Here is an 18403-nt window from a genome sequence, read left to right as displayed (position 1 = left end):
ATAATTAAAAAATCAAATTTTATATAATAAATAATGAATTTTTAATTATTGTTATTTTCAATTTATGATCAATAAAATATTATAATTTTTTGTTGTGTATTATAATATTTATTTAAAATTTTTAATAAATATGAATCTCGTGAGGTTTTTAATTAAAATTCGAAAAATTATGAATGATAAAATTTTATTTTATTTTAGAAATAGAAAAATATGTTTGTACATATATTATTTTTAAGTATGTATGAGACTTAGTATATAGATTATTTTAATAAAAATGAAAAAAAGTGTGTGAGTTTGAAATGTCAATCCAAATCTTTATGTTGAACCAAAAATAATTATTGATTTTTAATTGTTGTAATCTTAGATTTATTGTACTTAATAAAATTCCATGGAGTCTTTAAAAGTCTATTGACATTTTGAATATTTTATAAAGTATGATTTTTTAAAACTCATCTTGAATACCACTAAAATTTTATGGAGTACATAAAAATCTAGATTGAATATTAAATCCTTAATTTTTTTTTATCTTATATAAGCTATATGATATACGCAATTTGAACGGGAAAATTAGCATTTTAGTCCTGTATGTTGGCTTCATTTTGGTTTTGATTTTGTATATTGGCTTGTTTTGGAAAAGATCCTGTAACTTTGTTTTTATTTTGAATTTAGTCCTACATGTTGATTGTTTTGATTTTGGTCCTATAAGTTGACTTACTTTTTGATTTCGGTCCTATACAAAGTTATGTTTTGAAAAAAAGTACAGGAATTTGGATTTTTTTTGGATTTGGTCCTATTAGTTGACTTGTTTTTTTTTATTTTGGTCATGAAAAAGATACGGTTTTGACCAAATTAAGCTCGATTAAGTTAGAATAAGAGCCTATATTTTTTATTTTAAAAATAAATTAAATTTAGAATTTAGAAGTTGACTTTCCAACTTCACCGCTTAAGCTTTTAAAATAAATATTTTTTTATGATTTTATAATTAAATAAATTAGGTTTAAAATTTAGATGTTGACCTTCTAATTATTTTTTAAAATAATAATTATGTTCTAAAAGGTACAATAACTTGATTTTTTTTTTGTATTTTTCCTCCGTCGCCGAAACTGGAGGGAGCAGCAAAATTTTGCTTATTTGTAGTGTTCTAAAAAGCACGCTTAAGCGTGATAAAAGTGAAACATACCTAAAAAGCTCCGCTTTCGAGAAAAGCGGAACAAAAAAAGTCAACCATAGTTGAGAACGATAAAAAAATATATTAGAGTGTTATTTTTTAAAAGAACGAAAGTATGTTTTAAATATATTTTTAGTTTTTTAGCTAATTTTGTTAATTTAGGTTGAAACTTATTTATATGATCATTAATAGGTGCTAAGTAGGCGAATACTTAGTGCCAAATAAATAAAAAAATCGAAGTTACAATTGAGAACGATATAAATGAATGTTTTTTTGTTACTTTTTAAAAGAACAAAAGTATTTTACATTTAATAAATTAAATTAACATATTTCAGATTTTATTAAATTATTTAGATTAAAAAAAATTTAATCGTAAAAAAATATTTTTTTATTAGTTAGTTGTAATTATCTCAAACCAATAAACTGATAAAACATGAAAAAATAAAAAATATTTATTACAAAAATAATTAGACATCTTTTAAATTCCAAAACATGATAGCATATATGACGAAAACCAAAAAACAAACACCAAAATGCTAATTTTCCCCAATTTGAACATATGGATGATATGGGTGGTTTGCTCACAGTATATAATATAAACCCCATAAAAATCGAAGCGAGAATTATCCGCAGAAGGGTTTGAGGGCCTGCAATTTCCCTTGAATTGGAGCTGTAAACCAGACAAGATGCTGAAGAGCATCAAACAATTCACTGACCTTCAGTACAAGCATTTCACGCGCCACTATGCGCCGCAACTCATTGACATTCTTGATTTCCCTGTCAAGGTGGTGCTTTCGCCTTTCACGCTTGCCTTCGGCATAGCTGGCTCTGCTCCTCGTGGGTTTGGCGTCCCGGAACTCATATCCAAGCTCTCTTACTCTGCCATTTTCGTATGTTGGCATCCCTCTGTTTCTTGTTACTATTGGGTCCTCGTGTGTTGACAAGTATGTGTTTTCTCAGGTTGTTTCGACTCTTGGAACTTATGATCTTGCGTTTGAGTTGGGAAGGAAGGTGTTGTGTCAAAGGTGATTTTTTTTTTTTTTTAATCGTCCTGTAACTTTTGATGGCATGGTGTTGGGTCTTCTCGTCTCACATTTGGGGATAACGAAACATGTCAAGTTAACTTTCAAGAATTTAACATCAGGGAAATCATACAGGAAGTGAAAAACCTTTGACGTGAGTCAGTGGAAATGCAATTCTTTTGCCCTTTGCTCAGTTGGTTTCTACATTTTATTTGTTTCCATATGTAATGTGGAAGAGGACTCTTTGGGTGAAAAAATTTGGAGGGAAAAAACATGTAAGATTGTCTATCATTAACTGATAATCTTTGACACCTATTAAGGTGAATAACCATGAAAATAATTGCAATTATGAATCAATTGGACTGAGGAATCACAAGGTTGAATAAAGCAGATGGAGTGAGCTGAACGTTGGAAAATTTCTGAGAAGCTTATATCCATTGAGAGCTTCTGTTGAGTTTCTGACATTCGGAATATCAGATTAGATTCTAGAATTTGGAGCTACTAAATAATTAATGAGTCCTCTTGTTATTTACCCATTCCATTTGTATCTGGCTCTTATCTTTCCAACTCTGAAGTCCTTATGCTTAAACCTTTTGCACTTGAATTTTGTCGCGCTGTTAGTTGATGAGTTCTATTTATGCTCTTACCTATTCAACTTCCTTTTATTTTTTCCAAATGGTGAACCGACTTTAAGGTTCTAACTTAATTATGTCATGTTTGAAAGTTAACTTCTTAAGTTGTTACTAATTGATGACCAGCGTTTGAAATGTAGGAATTGTCGGACGTGCAATGGATGGCAAGCTATGCAATGTACCATGTGCAAAGGCTCCGGAACATTGCAGTTCCAAGTGAAAAATTATACTTTGAGAAGGTAGCAAAAGTTAATGCAATCAATACTCGTGGGAGGGTATAATTATTGGACTACTGAACAATTGTTTCCAACCTTACTGCAATTGATAAGGACCTGCAATTTACTGTAGTTCCCCTGTACCAAAGTCTAAGGTTATAATGCATGTGTGTTCATAACTTGTATAATCTTCTTGCTGTATTCTGACTGGCTCTATCAACATCTTAAATGGGCATATGGCTACATTCTTGACCTCTTTTCTTTCATTCTTTTATTTGGGGTGAGTAAGGGCAGGGAGCAAAGATGCCTGTTTCTACTTTTTTTTTTAAAGAAAAAAATTATTTATATATTTGTCATTTCTCTGCTGTGACTTGTTGCCATATTTACGCGAAACTTTGGATTGGTGGGGTATGAAAATTTCTGTAGTGGAGAGAAGGCAACAGCTGAAAGTATTGCTGATGCAATTGCTGAGAATCGAGCTGAGTTGGTGCACCTTCCTTCGAGTGTTGACCTCAATTTGCCACTGCCATCTAAAGAATGCCCAAGTTGTAACGGATCAGTAAGAACTTTCAATTATACTTGAGCAAATAATCGTTTAGTTTTTCTAGTATTGCTTTTTTCATAACATTACTTCTTTCCGTGTATAAATATGACATAGAGTTTCATATACTTGAACAATGATGTTTTGGTTGAGTGGTTCTCTTTGTTAATGTTTACTAAAGAGATCATTTCAGCCTTGTTAGGCTTTATTAATTCTTTTTTAACTCAGTTTTGAAATTTTTGTTACGAAAAGGAGTGTTGTTGGAAATTGTTTTGGTAATATGTTTTATGAGGATGAAATCTATGGTTTGGGTGGTCTCGGAAAATACTATTTTCACTATGAATATCAATTCACGTGACTTTGTTTGGTAGTGGCGGGACATCATAATAAAAGTCACTTAAATTTTTTAAATATTCTGTTTTGGATTGGAATTCAGATCATAATAGCGTATTTTTTGGGAAGTTATAAAATTTGTATTAAACGTCTATCTTGTGGTGAAATGAATAAACATGAATGATATTATTTGTTTTCATTTTGGGTGATAGAAAATGAGGATGAGTCAAAGTGTATCTATTTGATAATTCTCTGTGTATCTGTTTCCTTGTGGGACTTTGCTGCCTAAGGTTTTTAGAGACTATGAGTAAGTGGGGTTTGATTATTCCATGAAGCACTTTGATACTTTATAGGGAGTGATGAAATGCCCAGAATGCAATGGCAAGTCACCAGTTAGGATCTCTGCTGATGATGTAAGCTTTTCTGTACACTACTTTCTTAACTTTAAGGTGCATTATTCAAGAAAAGCAATTATTGGCAACTAAGTTTTTAATCGAATTGACATAATGTAAATAGACTGCATGCTTATTTTTGTCAGTTAGTTTGTAACACGCGACTCTTTAAATTTGTTCAGATCATGGAACCTCCATGGAGAGCATATAATATCTTGCGCAAGATGGACTATCCGTATGAGGTCAGTCTATCCTCGCTGTTCTCTTTTCTATGGATATGAAAGTTTTATTAGCTTATTGTTTGCTTTTCTCTTGGTATGAGAAATCCATTTGAATTTTGGATTATATCAAACTGCAGTGCACTTACTGCTGTAGAGGTTGATTTGTATTCAATCTATCTGTTCTGTGCATTTTGCTGTTCGATTTTTTAAATTGCAGATGTCCTTTTTATTTGTTAATGAATCTGAAGCTATAGTTGCTTTATGAATGCTTACTGCTGGAGAAATACTTGAATTTGGGACTTACTTTGTGGCACTTTTAGGCGCACAATCTTATACTAAATAAGTTATTGCTGCAGTATGGTTTTTGTTCTCTGATTGATCATGTAGAATTTCTCAATGAAGGAACATTGCAGGGCATGCTTTGTCTAGTAGCTGTGAGAGTACTGTTTTGATGTGATCTTAAATAACTTAAATGTAGACAAGTGGAACAGAAGACATTTAGAGAGACAGATTAGAACAAAACAACAACTAGATCCTTTTAAATTCAATTTTGTAAAAGGTAACCCATCTGCATACATCAATATTTGATCTCGTTCACTTGACACATTCCTGATAACAGCCATCTTTCTAATAAATATCAGATTTCTGTATTCATTGTTTACCAAGTATCATCACAGAAAGTTTTCAAGTTTGTCTTAGGTTATGTGTATTCCTTTGTGGTTAAATCCATTATTATGTTCTGTTGCAGCATATAATTGACAGTATGAAGGACCCAAGCATTGCTGCATTTTGGTTGATAACCTTGCCTCAGGTTGTGGGAGGTATTGAATTTGATGATGATGTTAAGCAGAAAATATGGTGGCAATACAAGGTCCAAGTTCTAGTTCTGTTCATTTCTTTTACTTGGTTCTTACGTATAAATAATGTATCTCTTATTCTCTTGCACACAATGATATCGATCAAGCATGATCAAGCTCATTGTGTGAGAATGAAACGTGCTGTCTGATTAATAGTTCACAGTCCTGGACCGTCTTTGGCTAAACTGCAACAATTTACAAGTGAATGTATCAAGAAGTTAAAAGAATCTTAGACAGGGAATGCATGTTAAAATTCGTATGATCTGGAACAAAACCTTATAATGTCCTGAATATAGTTACATATTTCAAAACAAGTAAAGTACCAGGATCCTCTTTAAATCCGACTGAACACTATTTTTGTTATTGTGGACTTTCTCACGTTACCCGATTGACTCTTAATTTTTGTTTGCTATGCTACATCATATACTTTAAGCAATCCCTGTGTAAAAGACATTTGTTTTTCGATCACCGGGTACCAGAGTTATCATGTAGGTGTTATTCATGTGAGTGATAATGTTATGAACCTGGGAATCGGATCTAGTTATAGGGCGATGGAGTGGTAGATCGTAAAGATCAGTGATTGGTTTGTGAGTTTTTCTGCCTTGTTTCCCTATTTTGAATGAATATAGGGACTCGTTCCTTGAGAGAACCCTTCGATCTCTTGCAAGAGTTGTTTATTAGGAATTCAAGATAATCTTTTATTCATCAGTTGATCAATTTAAATACAAAAGAAGATCCCTCGCCTATTAGGAAAGGCGTGATTTAATGCACTATCAAATTCTGAAATTATGCCATCTATGGCAAAAGATGGAAAGTAAATAAAGATAGTATCAATCCTTGCAGATTTCTCTACTGCTTATTCTTGAATCTTCCATGACTGAATCGTTGGTAAATTATGTCCTTGGGCTGTGCATCTTGGTGGGCTTGATTGACGTGTTTGGGCCCATGACATCTGTCCCCTCCCGGACATCGTGGTTGTCCTCAAGCACGAAGGAAGGAAATCGAGTGGTGAACATCTCTTCATCTTCCCAGGAAGCTTCAGCCGGTGAAAGACCGCCCCAATGTACTAAGACTTCATTTCTGCCGTGCTGCATACGTCTGTCCAGAATGGCCCTTGGTGAGAGTGGCGGCCCGGTGAATGAAGCTGCTGGCAGGACTGGGTTGGGGAAGGACCCGCCTTTGAATTTTTTAAACTTTGAGACGTGGAAATTGGTTGTATTTTGGAGTCTGTAGGTAGCTGGAGTTTGTAAGCGGCCTGTCCCACCTTCTCCAACACTGTAAACGGACCAAAGTAGCGATGAGAGAGTTTGGTATTGCTACGAGGTTCAATGCTCTGCTGGCGGTATGCTGGAAGCTTTAGGAGCACCAAGTCCCCTACTTCAAAGGTGACGTCTCGATGTTTGGCATCATAATTCAGTTTCATGACATTGCGTGCTTGCAAAAGACGATCACGGAACTCGTGTAAGAGCTGGTCACGCTGCTGCAGCGCATGATCAGCCTGTGCAATGCGTGCTTGGCCTGGAACGTAGGATAAGAGGCTAGGGGGTCTTGCGACCATACACTAATTCGAAAGGGGTGGCCTTGAAAGCAGTGTGAAAACTAGTGTTATAGCAAAATTCAGTCCAAGAAAGCCATTCAAACCATTTATGTGGGTGATCCTCTGTAAAGCAGCACAGGTACATTTCCAGTATGCGGTTTACAGCCTCTGTTTGTCCGTCAGATTGAGGGTGACAGGCTGAACTGAAGCACAATTTTGTTCCACTCAACTTGAAAAGTTCCTGCCAAAAGGTACTTGTGAAAGTGGCATCCCTATCGCTCACGATTGTTTCTGGTAGCCCATGGAGTTTAAATATGCTGTCGAAGAAAATTTTGGCCACTGAAACCGCTGTATACGGATGGGTGAGCCCTAGAAAGTGAACATATTTTGAAAAGCGATCGACAACCACCAAAAGAACAGTCTTCCCTTGCGAACGTGGTAGTCCCTCGATGAAATCCATCGAAATATCCGTCCAAAAGTGGTGAGGAATTGGCAAGGGTTGTAGGAGTCCCGCTGGTTTCAAAGCTTCGGTTTAGTTGCGCTGGCATGTCAAACAATTAGAGACAAGTTCCTGAACCTGTCGCTTCATGCCTGACCAATAGAAGTCACGGCACAAACGATGGAGAGAACGCTGATAGCCCTCATGGCAGCTCTCGTGTATCATGGCGATGATGGGTGCTGCTATAGTCTTGTGTGGGGGGGGAGGTAAATCTTGGATTTAAACCTTAAGATGCCATCCTGGAATTCCCAAGGTCATCTCCACTCTGTATTTCTTGTACTATGCGCTGCACTTCAGGGTTGGTGGAATGTGTCTCCCTGATTGCTGCCAAGAAGTCCCAGTGAGGTTTGGAAATGGCCATCAAGCCGCCTTCAACTTCAGTTTGACGTGAGAGTGCAACGGCTACAATATTTGATTTGCCCGCACGATACTCGACTTTAAAATCATAGCCCAATAATTTACTTATCCAATGCTGTCGTGGTGAGGTCGAAATGCGACGTTCCGGCAAGAATTTGAGGCTATAGTGATCTGTGTTGACAATAAAGGAGCTTCCCCAATAATAGGAGTGCCAATGACGCACCGCTTTTGTGAGCCAATCAATTCTTTCTCATAAGCTCGGAGTTTGCTGTGACGTTGGGCAAGGGCGCTGCTGAAAAATTCTATGGGTCGGCCTTGCTGTTGCAAAACAGCGCCAAGCCCCGATTTCGATGCATCACATTCCACTATAAAAATGACAGAAAAGTCCGGAAGAGCAAGCACGGGGGTGGATGTTAGCGCTTTCTTCAGAGTCTCAAAGGCACGCAAGCTGTCTTCGGACCATACAAAACCCTGTTTTTTCAGCATGTGTACAAACTTTCGATAGTAGCCCGCTAACCCAAGGAAGCCTCGTAGTGCTCGAACAGTCATGGGTTGAGGCCATTGGGTAATAGCCGCTATTTTCCCTTCATCCACGCTCACTCCTTCCTTGGAAACCACGTGCCCCAAATAAGAAACCTGTTTTTGATCAAATGAGCACTTTGATTTATTCATAAATAATTGCTGCTGTTTCAGAATGGTAAACACCGCCTGAAGGTGAAGCAAGTGATCGCTCCATGTTGTGCTATAGACTAAGATGTCGTCGAAGAAGACCAACACATATTTTCGCAAGAGTTTGCTAAAAATGACGTTCATGGGGGCCTGAAATGTGGAGGGGGCGTTTGTGAGGCCAAATGGCATGACCATAAACTCAAAATGGCCATGATGGGTGCGGAAAGCGGTCATCTCGACACTCCTAGTGTCCATTAAAATCTGATGATATCCGGAACGTAGGTCCAACTTGGTGAAATACTCTGCGCCATGAAGTTCCTCCAATAATTCATCTATAATTGGGATGAGAAACTTGTCTTTCACTGTTTTTGCATTCAGAGATTGGTACTCGACACAAAAGCGCCAGGATACATCGGATTTCTTAACCAGCAGAACCAGCGAAGAAAAGGGAGAGGTGCTGGATCGAATAATTCCCTTGTTCAACATTTCAGCACATTGGCGCTCTATTCATCCTTTTGTGCATGGGGGTACCGATAAGGTCGGACGACGATTGGATCTGTCCCTTGCTCAAGAACAATTTTGTGGCTGAATCCTCGAGGTGGTGGGAGTCCCTTTGGTTCCTCAAACAAGCTGCTGTATTCCCCCAAGATATCTTGTAATTGGGAGCGGAATGTATCCTTCGAGAGTTTGGCCGCTAGGCTCCTGGTTGTCGGTGTCAGAGTTGATTCTCCTTGCCATGCAACACGTTCTCCATCCCAAAGGAATTCCATTTTCATTCTGTGGAAGTCCCATGTAATGCTTCCTAGCGTTCGAAGCCAATTGACACCCATGACTTGCAACAAATTCTCCTAGTATTAGGACAAAGAAATCAACCTGGAATAGATGTTCTCCCAACTGAATAGGTACTACCCTACATGATCCTGCACAGTGAAGTTGTTTGCCATTAGCCACCTTAATTGATAGATTTCCTGTTTGAGTGATTTCCAACCCCAATCTTCAGACCACCCTGGCATCAAGGAAGCAGTGGGTGCTGCCCGAGTCAATAAGAACGAGGAGGTGTGCTGATTGTATACGCCCCTTGACTTGAATGGTTTGGAAAGTTGGAACTCCTGAAATCGCATTGATAGAATGCCCAGTGTGTCTGGTGCCTCCTGTCATCCTCATCGTCCGGAGCGCTGGCCTCGATCACTTCTAGGCGGAATAAGCGCTTGAATCGATGCCCTGGGACGAAGTGTTCGTCACAATTAAAGCACAAACCTTTGGCGCGTCGCTCCTCCATCTCGGATCTGCTCAATTGTTTAATGAACGAGGGCCGAGTGGTTGTGGGGTTGGATCGCCTTGTGGTGGTTGTGAATTCAGATCGCTTTGCTCCTGAGCGTCTCTCATATAATCGGGCCAGGCCCATTGCTGTCGTCAAATCTTTGGGCTGATGGATTTCCACCTCAACTGCAATGTGCTCCTGTAATAAAAATGTCTACCTCTTGTTCACTGATGAGAGAAGAGGCTCGGGCCGATAATTGTTCAAATCGTCGTTGGTATTTGTTACGGACCTGGGCCTAGATCAAAATAGCCCAATAGGCTTAGAAGAGTCTAGAAAGAGTGTATGAAATTAATGTGAGGAACGTGAGTTGGGAGGCATTCAGTTCATTTCTTTGTTGAGTGTTAACTAGCGTGTGCTAGGGACTAGCTTTGTGTGAGATTCGGACGGTCGCGTTCTGGTTTCAAAAACCAAAGTTGAGCGTCCCCTTCGAGGTGAAAAGCTGCAAGGCCCACTTGTTCATTCTCCGATGATTGTTGATTGCGGAAGAAGTGCTCGCATCGGCTAATCCAACTGAGAGGATCAGATAACTCATTAAATCGAGGGAAATCTATCTTGGAATATATGGGAACAAATGGATGTGTTCCTCCATTGTCATGAGTTGTGCGGGACTCGTTGGAATGTGACCCCGATGAGCCATTATTTCCCTTGTCGTTGCGGCTCATGGATATCTGCAAGGCGGCTAGACTAGTTCATCAAGTCGCTGGTCCAAATTTTGTTGGCGACGATCTTGTTCTTCAATATTGGCCTTGAACAGATTGACAAGGCTCGTAAGTTGCTGTTGGAGTGTCTGGAAATCGCCCGTAACGCTTGTCTCTGGTACCAACTTGTTATGAACCTGGGAATCGGATCTAGTTATAGGGCAATGGAGTGGTTGATCGTAAAGATCAGTGATGGGTTTGTAAGTTTTTCTACCTTGTTTACCTATTTTGAATGAATATAGGGGCTCGTTCCTTGAGAGAACCCCTCGACCTCTTGCAAGAGTTGTTTATTAGGAATTCAAGATAATTTTAATTAATCACTTGATCAATTTAAATACAAAAGAAGATCCCTCGCCTATTAGGAAAGGCGTGATTTAATGCACTATCAAATTCTGAAATTATGCCATCTATGGCAAAAGATGGAAAGTAAATAAAGATCGTATCAATCCTTGCAGATTTCTCTACTGCTTATTCTTGAATCTTCCATGACCGAATCGTTGGTAAGTTATGTCCTTGGGCTGTGCATCTTGACCTGTTTGTATGGTGGGCTTGATTGACGTGTTTGGGCCCATGACAGATAACCTTTTCTTTCTTTTTACTAGTTTTTAATTTCAAAGATAACTTTGTCCATGATTCAAAGCACGGGTAAAATCTAGTCTATGTTGTCACAAAATGCCCTTTGCCTTGACTGATTATTTTTGGTGGACTATAATGTCAATTTGCTTCCTTATCCAGTATCCACTGTCAAGGATTACCATTTTTTGAGACCTTCTAATGATCATGTGCTTAGGCATCTCATTTGTTTAACGGATCTATGCTATAGGTTTTTAGTGTGTTTCATATGCATTGCTTGATCATGTTCCATATATATTGTCAACACTTAGGAATCTATGCGGTATGATCAACTCCGAGATGCAGTGGCAAAACGAAAACCAGGGTGGGAGTATTTGCAAGAGGTGGGATGATTTTCTTGTATTCTTCTTTAAATTTACAGTGTACACAAAATATCAAGCTCGTCCCTTGATAATTACACTTCAATTCATGAAATTCACAAGAGTGAAACTTGATAAAATGGTTTCAGCTGCCTTCCCTGGTATATCAACTTTATCAAGTATCATATTTGACATGATTTTTGTACTGCTAACCATGGTATGGAGTTTTTTGGATGGCCCAGTGTCAAATAACATCAGCGATGATGTCCAAGTAAATCAAATAGGTGTGGGTAAGATTTTGTAAATTCATGCTGTTTCTAAGTATGACTTGGTGGACTTCTGGTCCTGTTAATCGTTTGGCTTTGTGCATTACCTGGTTAATTATGTAAAGATGACATACAATTTAGACACTGGTAAGCTGTATTGTTTCAAACTCTGAACTTATTTTATCATTTCCGGGGGGTGGTTTTTAGTAATTTATTTTAAATTTTCATTTAAACTGCCAACAAAGAAGATGTGGCAAAGAACCATTATAGAGGTTGAATCGGTTGCTGAAAATGTCCGGACCAAATGTGAACCATATTCTTTGAAAATATGTTTTGGATAATTTTCAGCATGTTTTGTCGCCACTTTTAGGTTATAAACCCAAGAGTCGTTCCATCCCAAAAAGCTTGTCTATTGAGTGGTATAACTTTGTGGATTTATAATATACTCTTTATTAGTTTTAATATTTGATACGAGACATTTGTACCATTACCGACCCCTTGAAAAGTCGATGTCTGCGGTGGCCCACTGTAGAAGGCTTTCACATAGTGAATGCATCATGCACCTTAATCCGGCTTCTAATATACTTTTTGTTTCGACCTCTTCAGAAGCCGATGTCCGTGGTGGCCCACTGTAGAAGGCTTTCACACACCTTTTAGTTATTAGGGCATGCATCATGCACCTTAATCCGGCTTATAATATGCTTTTTGTTTCCCTTTTCACACAATTATCAGCATTGATCCGATGGTAGCAGTTTTCTAAATCACCCCTTCTGCTACGTTGGCTCTCAACGAGAGCATCAATGTTAGGTTATAAACCCTAAAGGCCTTCTGTCGCGCCCGAGCCTAGGCCCGCGTCTGCGCAACGGGCTCTTATATCAACTACTTTGTATCCGTCATCGCTTTACGAAAATGATTGACTCAAGTTGCTATAGAAGTTTAAACCATTCTTAACTCTTCAATTCTTCCAATGTGGGATAGAGTCATCACAATCACCCTTCCTTCAGAATGTGACGTCCTCGTTGCGGCCTGACCCTCGATTCACCAGAACCTAGAGGTGGCTCCTATAGGTTCTATAGGTTCAAGAGGTGACCCCCATCACACTTGGCACTTTGTCCTGCATAGGACTTATTTCCTAGGGTCGACCGGCTGGTGACCGTCTCTGACTCTGATACCATTCTGTCACGTTCCGCCCAGGCTCGCGAGTGCATAATGGACTCCTATAACAGCTACTTCGTATCCGTCCTTGCTTTACGAAAATAATTAACCTATGTTGCTATAGAAGTCCATTGAAAACCATTATAAACCATTGTTAACTATTCAGTTTTTCTTATGTGGGATAGGGGCGTTGTACCTTCTATTCCAAACAACTTGTTTATTGGGTGGAATAACCATATGGGTTTATGAGCTGCTATTTACTAGTTTTAATATTCGATGTAGGACAGACACATTTCAACAACTCGAAATATAGATCAACTCAAAATTTCAAAATAATTAAATTAAATAGAGGGGCATAAAGGATGGACATAAGAAATTGTAGCTTGTGCTACTGCAAATTCCATCTCTTCATATCCACCTGCCTCATCCATTTTTAAAATTAAAAAAACAGCTCTTATTTTTACAATCACAGATCGAAGTTAATCTCCAAGTATCATATTTTACTTCGATTTGGTAATTTCATTCTTTATCTTAGGAATCGATAGCTTTCATTATTATTATTTTTATCATTATTGTTATTATTGGTGGAACTGATGATGCTACCTGAATTGTCCTAGTGAATTCTTTACTGAGCTCTATATTAACTTTTAGCAAATGAGTGAACAGTTATTGGCCTTCCCGTGGATCTGAAGTTGAAAAAAGTAAATGATGATATGAACCTGGAGTCTACCATTTGAGAATGAAATTGTGCTCCCGAATCAGCAGTAGAAAGATAAGTTGATTTATAAGTTGCAAAGCTAAGGTTGTTTTTTTCAGGCCTTGATCTCCATCGATCCCGTTCGTGCCAAGGATGATCCTGTTATTGTGAAAAATGTTCCATACTTCAAGGCCAAAAAGGCATTGGAGACAGAAGTCATGAAACTTAATCCGCCATCACGGCCGTACAATTGGGGGGTATGTTTTTCTGTCCTTAATGTTTTTTATTTTTTATTTTATTTATGGTTCTAGTCCATGTATTTCTGTGCTTGTTTCAGCCTTGACAATTGGGATCAAATCTTCTTTTCAAAGCAAGGCATGTCTATTTGAGGGCAAAGAAAAAAAAAATACAAAACAAAAATCCCCGTTATTCATTTTGCAGGAATTGGATCTTCCACTAAATGAAGCTTCTTGGACAGACGAAGAGCTCAAAGATCCAAAAAAGCTCTATGAGAAGACCATTCTACTGAATGCGCAAAGGGAAATAGCTGATAAAATATTGGATGGACAATGGGAAGCAAAATGGCGTGAAGAAAAGGTTGGTATAGTCCCGAAAAGCTTTGGTGCCCTGTAATGGTGCTATTGCTAACAATTGACTTTTTAAGTTCAATCAATTTTATAATGGCCTAAGTGAAAATATTACAACGCAAAAATTCTTCATATAATATAGCTCGTGAATCAATTTGCTCCATGTTATTGTTTTGAATCTGGTCATGTCCAGCAAATGCTGCTTCTTGCTAGATCATGTATAATAGAAAGAATTGGTGAATCTAAAGATAAGATGGTTGTTTTATCCTCTCAATCTTTTGCTGTATTTGCTTGGTTTTCTAGGAAAGATGAAGAATATATTGTCTTTCTCTGGCAAGAGATATTTGATTGTTTTTAAACTCTTCCCAAGATATAGTCTTTCTCTTTGTCACCGCTTATTATTCTTTAACTATCATGGCGTGTTTTTTCTTCTATCAAAAGCTTATCGCGTGACATTGTTTTGGCTGTCGTCGTTACACAACTATTATTTCCAGTTGAACGAGATGCTGAAAGAGAAAGTCGAGCCATACTTACAAGACACAGACAAAACCATCCTCCCTCAGCCTATAGTTCTGCAACCACAGAACCAAACCCAAAAGGTTTACCTTTCTTCTCATATCCGTTACTCCACATCATGCTCATCTGGTGAAATGCATGATAAACTGTAAATGGATGTTAAGTCTTGGAAGAGTAGCATCGGGTCGATTTGGTTTGATATCCAATAAGCATTCATGTAACGTAACTCGGTGGTTAATCATCTGCAGAGGGAACAGGGCAGACGACGTTGGTGGCTGTTTTGATCGTGTGTTAGCAGCAGATGACTGTCTCAGTATACTTTGCAAGGGCAACAGTCAACTTTAGGTCCCTTCGTGGTTCGTGTAAGATAGGCCGTGGCCAAATTTTGTTTCTAAATTTATATCTCCAACAAGGCTAGCTGGTGTTCAGACTGAGATGTACACAAGAAAAAAAACAACACCATGCATAAATACACCAATTGTTAAGTCTGCTTCTCAGTTGTATTGATAAATAGGCATATGCAGCCTGCAGGAGGTCAGTTAGGCCGAACCAAGTTTTTTTTTCTGAAAACTGAATGAATTGAACGAATTTAAAATTGTTATTTCACCCTATCAATAATTTGGGTAAAGAAACATGTGGTGATTGTTAGTTAATGTATTTTTTTTTTTCCTCGGAGTAAGTTACAAGGATCGAGTCTGTTTGGTTGGAGAAACCAATGAATTAGAAACATTTTGTTTTAATAAGTATATTGATTGGGTACTAAAGTTATATCGGAAAAGTACTTGTAAAAAAAGCAGAAGTTAGAATCTCTGGTTTGTTTTTGCGTTCTGGACTTCTAGTAAATGTTTTTTTTAAAAAATAAATAGTATTACATTTATTTTATTTCATTAGCACATAGACAATTGTATTCCATCATATCAAAGAAACATATGTAGAAATTACACAAACAAAAATGGATTTACTAATACCAAAAGAAACAAGAAAAAGGAAAAAAGAAGACAGAATAAATCAGCCTCCACAGTCCACGGGTACTTTTATTCCTAGCGATGTAATATTAATTAATAAGTTCACACCCTAATTAACGATCGAAGTTACACGATCAAACACAAATAAAAATAAATTAATAAATAAGGCCAAATCAAATATATTTAATTTATAAATAAATATAAAACATATAACATGTCTTCCTTTATTCCTGCATGAATACTTCGTATGTCATCCATGCATGCATTTACGTACGTACATTGATTTCAATGATTGTTCCTTGCGCAGTGGGTGGCCCTGGTGCAGCCGCGCCTGTAAGGGTTGGCTCGCTGGTGGCCTCGGCAGTTGCTATAGTAAGACGCGCCGCGTCGGTTGCATGGCACGGTGTTCCTGTTCAAGGCCCCGTAGCTGATGTACCTGCTCTGCACCAGCTGACGCCGAAGCGACTCGGATTCCATCATCATCTCCTCGTCCATGTCCAAGGCGTCTGCCACCAGCCCGTGTCCGTCGGTCTCCACGTCGAACCCCAAGTCGACGGTGTATTCCTTGGAATGTGCAGCCATGAGCATGGCGGCCAGGGCTACCAACAAGAAAACAAGCCCGACCCGGAAAGCCATTAGTTGGATCTTGATGGAAGAATATTGAGATGAGTTTAGTTGAATATTATATAATCTGTGGTAATTTTGTTGTTCTTTCTCCTCAGCCCGCCTGCGGAAAGGAGGGAGAGAAAGTAGAAGAATTTGTGTTGTTTGTATAGGAGGAGTAGAAGAGAATATGAATGGTGAGTTTGTGGTTGTGGATTTAGGAGATTTGTGCATGGGGAAGTAATTGCCAATAGTTAATGTCCTGTTTTTCCATGTATATAATATAGGGCTTAGAGCAAATATAGGAGGTCGCGTGCATGTTTGAATGTCATAATTCCTTAGTTTTAAGAAATATCAATCTCATTATTCGTGGCAAAATAATTATGGGAAATTTGGGTATCTAAACTTTTTTTTTTTTTTTTTTTACAAAGCTTATAAAGGACAACTAGCATTTAACTAATGATATTTAAGTAGTATTCGAGTTGCTGCGTACAAAGTGAGCTCTTTATTGATAGTCATGTGTTCAATTTCTCCTACAACACTATCTCGGAGCATGTCACACAAGGTTTATTCAGTGCAATTTACCAATCTAACGTGATTTGTAAGTTGTACGGTAGTCTGGGATTTACGAATTAAGTCCGCCTATAGGATAACCGCTACAGGTTTCATCATCATTGAAAAAAATGTTCCTTATTTAAACGTGGTTTGAATAAATCTTTAATTTTATATGGCGGGTTTATGTTTTCCGATATTTTTTAAGGTAGTAAATGCAATTTGCTTTTTATTTATACCAATTATAAAAGTGTGAACTATACGGTCAAAGTTTTTCATTTTGTATTATCAATTTTGTTCTTATAAGTTTAGACACACTTGAGAAATTTAATAAGGATGTTTTTATAAAATTAATTATTATGATAATATCAAAATTAAAAACTACGTGAATGGTAATAAGATCCAGTTTCCTAGCTAGAAGATTTAAATATCAAAATACTTAGATTTATTTACTTGTAGTTTTTTAAACGTTCATTATTCAAGAAAAAAATATTATCATAAATTTAACAATACGATATACATTGTCATACAATATAAATATTTTCACAGAGAACATGTCGTCAAATAAAACAATAAAATAATAAATATATGAAAATACAAATGATAGATGATGATAGCACCACAAGAATTTTCATTAAAGATGGTGAAAATATTGCTTATTCCAAAAAGAAGAAAAAACGGATGTCAAGATTGTTAGTAGGTTGTATTCTGAATTCTGAAAACTTCAATGTCGGAAGCAATCAACAGCAACGCAAATGATCAACACAGTCGAGGCGAGAAAAACTCTCTATCCGCAAGACGAAATTGCCCGTTCCAAGTGCTAAACGTTAGCAGCAATCGTCTCTAAGATACAACGACTTTCGATCGTGATATAGCAGCACAACAAATATCACGAACTTCAACGAACGAAAATATGCTTTAACTTTTCTTTGAGAAAGTGAGGGAGAGATTTTGAGAAATCAGAAATCTGAAATGTATGTTATCAGATGTTTCTATGTCTGTTTTCTGTGTTATAACCACCATATATATAGTCTTATACACGAAACAACACGTTTGAAGGCGTAAGGATGCAACCCATGTTTTCTGTGCTATTTTGGTACCGTCGCTTTGAACTCACTGTCTTGCATGTGCGGTGCTGCGCCCGCGCGGTAATATTTTACCGCTCGGGCCTACTCCATAAAATAATAAAATATTATTTTAAATAAATTTTATTCAAAAAGAATAATCGGATCAGAAGACCACACCACACCACACCACGCCGGGCCGGTCGGCCGCGGGCGCGCGTGTGTTTGTTGCATCGACTAGCGTCTTGCCCCTTTACAAAACATCCGGTGCCCTAAGGGCCCAATCCCATAGTCCAATGTTGGACTAATTAAGGTGAACAACAAATTGGAGTTGTTTCAATGTGGGACTACCATTTTCCCATTTTCCTCCAATTTATTTCACCAAAATTTTGAATTTTGTAATACTTTGGACAAGGCTTTTACAAACAATTTGGGTTAATCAATTCAAACCCTTTCAAGCCCATTTCAATTGTAATTCATTCAATAATACAATTTCCAACAATTTCCCACATGAATGAATTTCACGTATAGTAACATTCTCACTAGAAAATTATTTTGAGTTATTGTTACATCAGGATAGGTGGCTTGTGGCTTTGAACCTACC

The 18403-nt window shown here is 37.6% G+C and overlaps 2 protein-coding genes across 2 annotated transcripts; one reads left to right on the top strand and one right to left on the bottom strand.

Moving 5' to 3' along the window:
* Positions 1–1758: 1758 nt before the first annotated feature.
* Positions 1759–15116, top strand: LOC140875794 (uncharacterized). The gene is made up of 12 exons (XM_073279584.1): positions 1759–2058; positions 2129–2193; positions 2963–3061; positions 3464–3596; positions 4265–4324; positions 4486–4545; positions 5273–5395; positions 11347–11418; positions 13632–13769; positions 13954–14109; positions 14594–14698; positions 14864–15116. The coding sequence occupies exons 1-12, from the start codon at positions 1855–1857 to the stop codon at positions 14897–14899; spliced, it is 1251 nt and encodes a 416-aa protein (XP_073135685.1). The 5' UTR covers positions 1759–1854; the 3' UTR covers positions 14900–15116.
* Positions 15117–15865: 749 nt separating this feature from the next.
* Positions 15866–16216, bottom strand: LOC140874468 (protein RALF-like 19). The gene has a single exon (XM_073277758.1). It carries the CDS (start codon positions 16214–16216, stop codon positions 15866–15868), a length of 351 nt encoding a protein of 116 aa, XP_073133859.1.
* Positions 16217–18403: the final 2187 nt, after the last annotated feature.

Source organism: Henckelia pumila, chromosome 1, assembly GCF_033568475.1.
Source record: "Henckelia pumila isolate YLH828 chromosome 1, ASM3356847v2, whole genome shotgun sequence".
Classification (NCBI taxonomy): domain Eukaryota; kingdom Viridiplantae; phylum Streptophyta; class Magnoliopsida; order Lamiales; family Gesneriaceae; genus Henckelia; species Henckelia pumila.
This window is presented reverse-complemented; position numbering and strand designations above follow the sequence as displayed.